Source organism: Heliconius melpomene, chromosome 15 (assembly GCF_056956725.1).
Source record: "Heliconius melpomene rosina isolate 202511_hmr_F chromosome 15, ASM5695672v1, whole genome shotgun sequence".
In the NCBI taxonomy this organism is placed as follows: Eukaryota; Metazoa; Arthropoda; class Insecta; order Lepidoptera; family Nymphalidae; genus Heliconius; species Heliconius melpomene.
The window spans coordinates 4,309,576-4,320,711 of record NC_140403.1 but is presented as its reverse complement, the minus strand read 5'-3'; the positions used below and the strand labels follow the sequence as shown (position 1 = coordinate 4,320,711).

Genomic DNA, 11,136 nt, shown 5'->3' with positions numbered 1-11,136 from the left:
GTATTAGGGCAATATTTTTTAACCTCGGTACTATACCTTTGACTGGTGTACGAGGATCCTTTCTTCTACTACAGTGACAAATTAATCATTAATAATTAATTAATTATATTATAATTAAAAAAATATAATAATAATTAATAATATTAATTTTAATTCATATAAAATACTTACAATAGTGATGCTAATCTGAAATAAATGAATAATTATTAAATTAATAATTTATTAATATGTATGTATTAAGATATAAAAAAATATAATATGGGATAAAGATAAGATTTTTAGTTAAGTACTAGAACATTCTTAAATATTGTAAAAAATTATGAATTAGAAAAATGTAAAAGATTATAATTAATAATACTTACGCCCCCATTTTTGCTTGACATTAAATATATATTTCATATATTTGTCAAAATGACTTATCCGTATGCATTTTAGCTTTATATTTGTTTTCAAGTTTAAATATAGAAACAATTTGTTTTGAGTTTAAGGTTTTATATTGAGAGTATATTTAATTACTAAGCCTTTGTATACTTTTAATAATGAAAACAATACTTTATGATTTATTCAATTTTTTTATAATTTTACAAGTCCCATAAATGGGGGGGGGGGGGTGATGGGGGACAGTGCATAAATTAATAATAAATAACAAAATATTCATAGTTATCTTACGATATAATAATGTGATATCAAATGAGAAACAATTTACACAAATGGCAGTGTTTATTCAAGGAAATGTAACAGTCAAAAATTTCCATGACACATAAAAGTCACATAAGTTCATAAATTCGAAAATCACTCCTGCACCTTTGATTTTCACGTTTACTTTGCAGTAGCAAATGTTATTTCAAATATGTTAAATAACGTGACGTTGTTATCACTTATCGATATGCTTCTGGGGGGATCCATGTCTTCATGAATCAGACGGGTGTGGTCCTTCTGTAAGGATCAGTGCCCACAGCTCGGTCATGCCGAGGTGGCTTATCTTCGATCACTGTTCTTGCACCAGCTCCAAACGTCACCATCTCCTCTTCACGTGACGGTGGAGGCTCAACTGCTGAAGTATCTAAAAACCTGCCGCTGGCCACCGAAGCCTGAGATTGAAATATAGATGCACTTCTAAGACCGCTTAATGTGTTCGCACTTTGAGGAACTTCTTTAAACTCTTCGAAATAATTATCGCAAGCCGTAGGTCTAGGAGCAGCTGGAAAACCGTAAAGTGTTGATGATGATAAATCTTTAAGCGATGCCGAGCTTAAATTTATTCTTCTGTTTTTATGTATCGAGCAATGCGGTAGCTCGTCTCCATCAAACACAAACCGTCTCCTTTCCCTTGGAGTGGCCGCGGACGATCCGGTTGGTGGATAAGTGTCTCTTTTCATCATTCGCCTTTCTAAAAGCGTTGAGTCTCTTTCTCGAAAATCTGAAATTGCATATTCGCGATCCCACGCACGACAATCAGCTTTGGCTTTGTCCGACAATTCCGTGATCCAGTCTTTTTGATACCATTGTAGGAATAGGAATATTGCTGAAGTGCCAGCCAGCTCTGCGGCCACGAAACCGCTTATATATAAACCAAATGAGTAGCCGTAACTGTACGACATTCTAGGCGTATCAAAAAACGACATGTAGCGGAGCTTGTGGCCTACTTGAGACTTGAACACAGATATGTACATAACGATGCCTGTTAGCATTATAAGACCTGAAATTACAAAAAATATATTGTAAGTTAATGAATAATAATAATAATAAATGCTTTATTCAGTAATTAAATGTTACATATACACTCTAATTTCGTTGAAATATGGAAAAAAAAATACTTATTAAATTTATTTATAACATGAATATACTATACTATACTAAATAATACTTTTGATAATAAAAGCTGTTTTTGCATGGAATAGCGGCCAATATACTAATAAATGGCGGCACAGAAAGTTCCATTTTTCCCCTATTCTTGATACAATAGGAAAATGTGAGATAACTTACATTCAGCCATATTATATTGAAGAAAGAGAGAGATTCTAAAATTATAAAAAAATACTAACCTGATATTATAAAGAGAACACCAGCTATGAATGTACAAATTCTTCTTCCTTTAACGCAGTGGCCAAGAACGCAGCACAATGCACCTACAGCTTGTGTGATAACAGCCAACAATAATGGAGCTGCTGATCGAGTTACAACATCTGGAAATTTACATAATTTGGGATATGTAGGTAAATTATATTTTTTTACAGCACGCTGTATCACTCACATACGAGGGGAAGAAGAGGGAACCTTGTGTTAAAATTTCCGATTTACCGCTTATTCTGGAGGCGTTGGGTGGCAGAACTCACCGCTGCGTTATGCGTCGACACCAAAGCGAAGAAAATATAAATATTAATATTTCATTTCCACGAGTAGGAATCGAACCCACAATGTCTAAAAGTTACAGTCACATCTTCTTCTTCTTGCCCCTGAAGAATTGATAAGTATAGTAAATATCCTATTTCATCATGAATATCATGAATACTTACAGGGTATTGCATTTGTGGAGTCGCTGAGGTCGGGCGAATGTTGTGACAGCGGGAAATAGGGTATATCCAAGCATCGATACACTGCACTGCCAGCTGAAAATTTAAGTGCTATTTTTGAATTTTCAACTTTGAAGGATATATATTATCTTTATTTCCTTACTTCATGTAAAATAAAGATAGCTTTTACTGTGTAAATTTCATTTTAAAAAAATATATTTTATTTATTTTAGTACCTCGTAATTTTGTTACTCGTTACCAATTACCTTTACCGTTTTACCATTAAATGGGAATCAAAGTAACAACCTACCGTCGTGGGTTCGAACCCCACTCGAGGAACAGATATATTTATTTACGTTTATATTTCCATTTCTCCGCTCTGGTTTCGAGGCAAAGCTCGGCGTTGAGTTCTGACTCTCAGCATCCAATGCCTCCAGAATTCTGCAGAAAGTGGGGAACGGAGTGTCTTAACACTAGGTTTCCTCTGCCTACCCTGCCGTGTGTGGGATACAGGGTGTAGCTGATTTAATTTTTTCAAGTACCATACCCTAAATATCGGAAACTACTGCGCCACCAGGACTAGAAAGGTTTTGGAAAACTAAATAACAATATAATTTAAATAGTTACTAAAAACCAGCACAAAATAATACTAAAATATATCAAAATATGAAATGAAATACTCAAAAGTTAACAACAAAGCAAGTTTTAATGAGAGAAATGGATCAGCTAGAAACGTCAGGACGGCGGACGCGACGTACTACCCACTAGTAGCTATATATGACAGTAACGCATGGAGGCGCCTGGCACAATGGGGCTCCCGTCGCGGACACTGAACGTATTGTGGTGGTGACGGCCGGAAGTCGGGCTGTGCCTTTGTCATACTTTACTGTTGTTTTTATACTTAAAATACCATATTTACATGTTTTTTGTTGAATTTTTAATATGTTTTTGTTGTTAGAGGTGAAATATGTATTATTTTGTCGTTGTTTTGTTAGTTATGAATTATTTTTAAGTAACAAAATAACTGAACTGAACTGAACTGGTTCTTTGTTTGATTCGTATTTATATTTTGTATATTTAAGCTCGCTTTGCTTCTTGAGTAATTTGATTTAGATAATTCTTTTTTATCAGATAGTGCATATCCCAGGCCCATATATATAATTATATACAAATAAAAGTTATAGTATTTCAATATGACGATTCTAAGCTCACATTGGTTTTAATCGAATTTCAAGGAAGGCAAAAAATGAATTGACTTTAGAGTTATTTAAAATACAAGCATCAAATAAATATAATTTCAATGGACATCAAGTAAATAAATGTATAATAGTATCAATGAAATATTAAAACCATTTTTAATTATCTTATTTGAAAAGAAATAAAAATAAATAACTTACGTTCAGTATGGCATATTCGCCAAAGTCCCGAAACAGTGTGCTTGGCAACGATCTCGTACTTCCCAGTTCCGTTCACAGAAGGATTTAGCATATTTTCCTGGGTGTGCAACCAGTTATTTGTGGTGACTGCTATAATGATGGCGACGACCGCAGTGCCAGCGGACAGCGGCGTGAGCAGCCATAAACACGCGACTGACGAGTCAATCTGAGCTACGAGTGTCGGTGAGGGAGGTGTGGGTCTGGAATTGAAATAATACTTATTTTAATAAATACATTATATTTTGTACTTTGAACAGTATAGTTGAGTCTACGATATATATGGAATAAGAGAACGTAGTGTCTTCACACTAGGTTCCTTTCTCCTTTCGCTGGCTAAGTGAAACAGTGTGAGATTAAGGAAAAAATATATATTATTACATTAATTCATATGATTAAATAGATAATTTAGGATATACCTGGGCGGGCGGCGGCTAGCGATGGCGCCACTAAGCGTAGGAGCGGGCTGCGCACGCGCACCACGCGGAAGCGACGCATGCACGCATTGCGCGCCGCCGCCCCACATGCCTTCCCTACGCTTCACTGAAAATTGACATAATATATTTGAATAATTAAAAAAATTATTTATTTTTTAATCAAAATTGTTTATTAATAAAAAGAAATATTTATTAAAATTATACTAAGATAAGAATAATAATAAAAATAAGTATTATACGGACGTATGTGTACATTGTGAAACTAATAAATTATAGGTAAGTACATTTTATTTTGATTCGAACAAAAAATGAATGGTTATACTTCGTTATTTTTTATTAATAATTTATACATTTCTTCTACAAAAAAACAAATTTAAATGCCTCAAAAAGGCCTCAAACACTAATCGTAAATTAGAACAATTATCAAATAACACAGAATATACTTTTATTAAATAAGCGAATCAATTTTACATTTTTAAATATAAATTATTATAAAAAAGATACATTTAAAAATATAAAAAACCACACTTCCGAGGGCGGGACAAGGGTCCAAGCCATCGGTGGCTAGGGCTCCAGAGAGAGGAACCGCCGCACAATACGTGCCGTCTCAAGTATTACTGCCTTCTGTATCCGGTTCTTGATCCAACAGCTAAGCGATAGCCTCTTAAGGTGTTGGTCGAGGCTTTTCGCTATTAAACCGTTAACCGAAACCACTATCGGCACAATGATAGTCGCATTGACATCCCACATGGCGGTAATCTCATGGGCTAGGTCCAAATATTTAGATTGTTTTTCTTTTTCGGCCTTCACGAGATTTTCATCATGTGGGATAGTAACGTCAACAATCACTGCGCGGCGCGCCGCTCGGTCTACTAGTACTATATCAGGTCTATTGGCAACAATATACCTGTCAGTAATAATAGACCGATCCCAGTAGAGCAAAGCACAGCTATTTTTAAGAACAGACATGGGATTGTACCTGTAGTAAGGCACCTCCAATTCTACAAGGCCATATTGAAGAGCAAGTTGCTGGTGTATTATCTTGGCTACTTGATTGTGTCTATGCAAATACTCGCCATTAGCAAGATGAGAACAACCAGAGACAATATGTCTGAGGGACTCCCCAGGTCGATGACACGCCCGGCAGATGTCGATAGTGCCATCTTTCATAATATGTCTCTGGTAGTTCCGTGTCTTGATAACTTCGTCCATAATTGCACAGACAAAACTGAAAAGAAAAGATCCCCGAACTGTAACCAAGATAATGATGAAACAGTATCCACGTCCTGGCCCACTAGGGCTCTATGGAATCTACCATGCAGCTCCTTGCTCTTCCATACAGCCATGCGATCAGAAGTAGTAAGTACTACAGGCCGACGCCAGTTCTCTTTGCCCAAGGAAAGAGGAGTAAGGCCTTTGTCAACTGTTACCACATCCTTGTGCATATCCACGTCAATCTTGAGAAAATATTCTCTAAGACTGCATACCTCGTGGTTATGGAGGTTCTTGACATTCAAAAAGCCACGACCTCCACACTTACGCGGGATATACAGTCTCATTACAGACGAACGCGGATGGTGCATTCGGTATGTCGTCAACAATTTACGTATTTGGCGATCTACGGAGTCTAACTCAGTCTGTGTCCATCTTACAATGCCAAAAGTATAGGCTAAAAGCGGCATAACCCAACCGTTGAAAGCACGCACTTTGTTGCCACCAGATAAAAGGCTGCCAAGCACTTTTTTCAGGCGGCTAAAGAAACGCTCCTTCACCAATTGCTTTATGCTCCGCTCATCAATACCCAATGCTTCAGACATTCCAAGATATTTATAAGTCTCACCTTCACCAAGAGTTCTGAAGGAAACAGAATCTGAAATGCAAATATTATCAGATCTGATCACACTCCCCCGCACTACATGCATGCTAGCACATTTATCGACGCCAAATTCCATTCTTATATCACTACTAAAGGTTTGAGTTACCTTTAGTAGCCGCATAAGATCAGAACGTTTTGACGCAAATAATTTCAGATCATCCATGTACAGCAAGTGAGATATGACCTTACCCCCCCGGCGAAGACGAAAGCCTAAACCTGAATCCTCTAACAAAGTGCTAAGAGGATTCAGAGCTAGGCAAAACCATAAAGGACTCAGACTGTCACCCTGAAATATACCCCTCTTTATCCTTATCGGTTCAGACGTTGCAGGAATATCACACTCCCCTAGATGACGAAGGACAGTGACCCATTGTCCCATACAAGCCTCCAAAAATGATCTCAAAGTAATATCAATCTTATATAACTCCAAGACCTTCAAGAGCCAAGTATGTGGCACTGAATCATATGCCTTCTTATAGTCTATCCAAGCAGTAGTGAGATTTTTCCTGTTCCGCCTTACCTGTTGGCTTATAGTTGTGTCAATGAGAAGAAGTTCCTTTGTACCACGGCCACCAGCCTTACATCCATTCTGAGTCGGTGCCAAAATGTTGTTACGAACAATATGTCCTGTGATTTTTTTATTCAGAATAGATGTAAGGAGCTTATAGATGGTAGGTAAGCATGTTATTGGGCGATAGTTTTTAGGCTCCGTGGTACATCCGGATTTGTATGACAGGAATGTCACGCCTGTTGTCAGAAATGTTGGTAACGATCCAGAGTCAAGGGCATCCTGGAATTGTGTTGCGAAAACGGAATGTAAATAATATTATTATTATTAATGTATTGCTTTGTATTTTAATGAACATAGCATAAAATCTACTATAACAAGAAACGCGGTTGTTTCTCATATTAATCCATGAATATTTAAATAAATATGAATATGGATTTCACTTTAATAAATATTAGTATACATAGGTTATTAACTGCGGTCGGCAGTACACTATAGTATATTGTAATAACTGAAATTACTTATTTAGTACTAACTTTTTATTTACTTGTTTTAACTCTCTCATAATTATTACATAGAGGCCGTTGTGGCGCAGGGACAGAATGGTGTGCCTGTAACGAGATGGTTTTGAGTTCAATTTCCACTCGGGGTAACGAAATATTATTAATTAATATTTTAATTATACCAAGGTAAAAAGCGCGGCTTTAAGGTCCACCACTCATCACTCACTACGGATTGTCTTAACACTAGGTTCCCTCCGCCTACCCTGCTGAATGCGGGATACAGCGTGAAGGTGAAAAAAGTATATTAATGCCTGGTACAGTTTATTAAGAAGAATTCACTATTAATACTTTCATTACAAATTCAACACATTTTCTACATCTTAATTATATAAATTTTAAAATTTAATTACTTTAACTGAGCGTTGCCAACATTAAGAAATAAGATATCATACTCCTTTCGCTTTGCTGTAATGAACAAGAAAAATATAATTTACTGAAAATATAAGGCAAGTTGACAAATATGGTTATATTATTTTGAGATAGTTTCGTTACATTTCATTCATTCATTTACATCTTAAAGAAATTAGTGAAAAGAATGTTTATTTTTTATTATATCAAAGTTCCACAAATAAAATATTTATTCTGTGCTTTTAATGAAAAAGGCTATCCATTTTGAAACTTAATTCATTGCTTGTACAAAATTCAGTTGCTTTGGTATAAAAGTCAACTCTCTCTGTCCACAAAATTTCCTCAATGAATTGTATATATTTACCGAGCTATATTTGTTCTCATTGCACAGTTTGGAACTTCCAAGAAAATTACCCATTTCGTCCTTCTCGAGAGACTTGAGGTTAAGTAGAAATGATAGAAGATAAATGTTCTTACGATAAATAGGAAGAAATTACATTCCCTTTATAATTATATATTATTTCAGCGTCACGCTGTATGTAGTGTTGAGTGGCGGAACTTAACGCCGCAATTTTTCAATGGTAATAGAGTGAATAAATCAAAATATTAATAAATAATAGTTCATTATCCCGTTCGGAAATCGAACCCAAAACCGTCGCGTCACACTCTCTCAGTAAATAGTCTATCAATATTTTATATTTCTCACTGCAGGCAACTGAACTTACTACCATTATATTTACAGTTATACACAACTACTAAGTACGACATGACGTCGTCAAAAAGCTGAGAGAAAATTAAAATAATACAGCTACAATATAAAACGACAAAAATATAACATTTTATGCTATTTCTGAAATATTTTTATTCTTTGATTCCTTTTCGTGTGGGTAAGATAAACGGCATATTGCTATCTCCCGGGACCTGGTGACCGTCGAAACTCCAAATTTATGACTTTCTCGTGATTTAATCTTTGTTCTTGTGTGCTGTTCACTGCGTCCCACATAATATACTTCAAATTAAGATGGCATAAATCAAGTTTACTTAGTAAATGTTATATAATATGAATACAAAATAAGTAAATAAATTTATCTACTTATATTATTGAAATTACTTAAAATAAATGTATAAAAATTTGAACGTAACTGGATTTGAACCAGCACCTCTTGTACACTGTCCAAGTACTTTGACCACATTTACAACTTATTTATGTCCTTAGCATATCTGTAGGGAGCTTAATTACAAATTTTCGTTACCCCAAATTAAAAAAATATATAAATATTTAAAAAAATATATTAAAAACGACATGCAACAATATTTAGGTCAAAATCACTTCAAAAACACCTTCTATCTTCCAAGTAACCCAAAAAGAGATAAGTGAAAGACCAATCTGTTTCAAGCCTAAGCATAACGAGCTACCGTCTGTGTTGGGTGGCGTATCTTAATAATTGCTTTGTTAATCAAACCCGTACCTAAACCCGCAATCTACGGGATACGGGTTTCACTTTTACTAATGATCGTAATCATGTTCTCCGTTTTGGTAATAAGTGTGCGCATGTTAGGTTTTTTATGTTTCTTATTGTATCTCAGTTGATATTTTTATTAATAACTAGTGGACCCGGACGCGGCTACGCCTGCTTCAACTATAAGAATATTTATTAAATATATTCATGAAATTATTTTCAATTCTCAATAGAATTAGTAAGAAAATATAAGCTCAAATAATCAAAAAGAATAATAAGTAGATACACATTATTAGAAAAAAATATCTGAGTTATTGAAATGAACTAACAAAAGGATTAAAAGTAACTAAAGGATAGGTATTCAAAAGTACCTAAAGTTTTCCGTACGTGCGTACATAGATATCGACTCTACGAAATAACTAAACATTTCTCTCTATTAAGTAGGATAATTTTAGCGGGAAATATCAAATAAAATAAGAAGAGAATCAAAGTGTATTTTAAATTAATTATAAACAACAAATAAAGTTCGAAAATGTATGAAAATTTATAAAACCGTCAACGTCATCTGCCCGTTCGCGTCGGTCATACTGTGCCGCCCGCTAGGTGGCTAGGTCATTTGGAATCAGTGACATCTCCTTAATTATTTATACATAGAATGTTATACAGTAAACTATAATTTCAATCTAGATAAAATGCTAAAAGTGACTATTATATTTATTTTCATAAGGATGAATATCAAAACGTCGCGGTAGCGGTCGCGTAGCAACGACGGTTGTTATTAACATGGCAGAATAAATTGCATGTCAAATTAGAATGTACTTTAAAATATATTAGTATATATGTGTAATGTAATGTTATATAGACTATAGCACTTCTGAAGAATGCAGCTTTCATACAAAACAAAAACAATGAAAATCGGACCAGTAGATCCAGAGATCTTAGCGTTCAAACAAACAAACAAACAAACAAACAAACAAACAAACAAACAAACAAACAAACAAACAAACAAACTCTTCCGCTTTATTATATTAGTATAGATTTAACGTTTATAAGATGTTATAAAAAACTGTAAATGGGCAATGACGATCCAAAATTAAAAACATATTAATTATTCAAACCATTTGAAGCTAGTTTTGAACCTATCATTACTCATATGCCAATTAGTCTATTTGCATGAAATTTACCAAATATGTTAAAATATTCTAACTTGTGACATATATAAAATTCTGACATACTAAGACTAAGACTGAAATTTCTATATCAATTGACGATTCAAATGTGCTTTGTGCTTAAAGGCCTAATTGAAAATAAAAATTTTAGTAGTTTTTTAAACTATTTCTTTGTACAAGTCATTATTAATAGTTTGCTGTAATTTTCATTCATAATTTTCATAATTAAATACAAATTAAATTATTATATACTGTAGTCACATCTATGCTTGCTTTAAGTTAAAAAAATACAAAAAATAAAACAAAAGGAAACTCAAAGTTCCCGATATTAAGCTGGTTTCGAAGCAGATCGCACAAACAAGTCGAAATTAGCATTTCAGTAAAATTCTCGGGACGACTTGAGAGAGTCAACAAATTTATTATTGATTCGAAATAAAATGGCGTAGAGAGCAATGTCTGTGACAGGTAAATATTTGATTTGTCCCAAAACATTTTCCTGGTTTCAATTCGACATGAGAATTTCTTATCGTTTTCCCTACTTTTTTGTTAGCTACTGATACAATGCTTTAAAAGCTTCCCGGGGAGTGTGTAAAGTCATATTTCTCTGTTTATATTTTCAGTGTACTCTTACATACATATTTATGTTGATATTATGCTCGCACTACTGAAACACTTCCGTTACTCTCATATTTTACTGCTTTTATAAATGTGCTTAGAGCTTCAGTTATGTTTATATAAAAGTTTTTGTTTCTTTTATTTAATTATCATTTTAAAGGTATTGTTAAGAAATCACACATGAGATAGTCTAGTGTTAAGATATTCCGTTCCT

At 34.3% G+C, this 11,136-nt stretch overlaps 1 protein-coding gene across 2 annotated transcripts in view; it reads right to left on the bottom strand.

Moving 5' to 3' along the window:
- Positions 1-701: 701 nt before the first annotated feature.
- Positions 702-11,136, bottom strand: part of stg1 (stargazin-like protein) — a 51,791-nt gene continuing 41,356 nt past the window's right edge. For both annotated transcript variants that reach the window (XM_085198425.1, XM_085198426.1), the window contains exons 2-6: positions 4,366-4,489; positions 3,911-4,149; positions 2,517-2,609; positions 2,046-2,186; positions 702-1,699 (exon numbers count right to left, since the gene is read on the bottom strand). In XM_085198425.1, the coding sequence (XP_085054551.1) occupies positions 918-1,699; positions 2,046-2,186; positions 2,517-2,609; positions 3,911-4,149; positions 4,366-4,489 (1,379 nt within the window). In that variant the 3' untranslated portion in view covers positions 702-917. The remainder of the gene's footprint in view (positions 1,700-2,045; positions 2,187-2,516; positions 2,610-3,910; positions 4,150-4,365; positions 4,490-11,136) is intronic.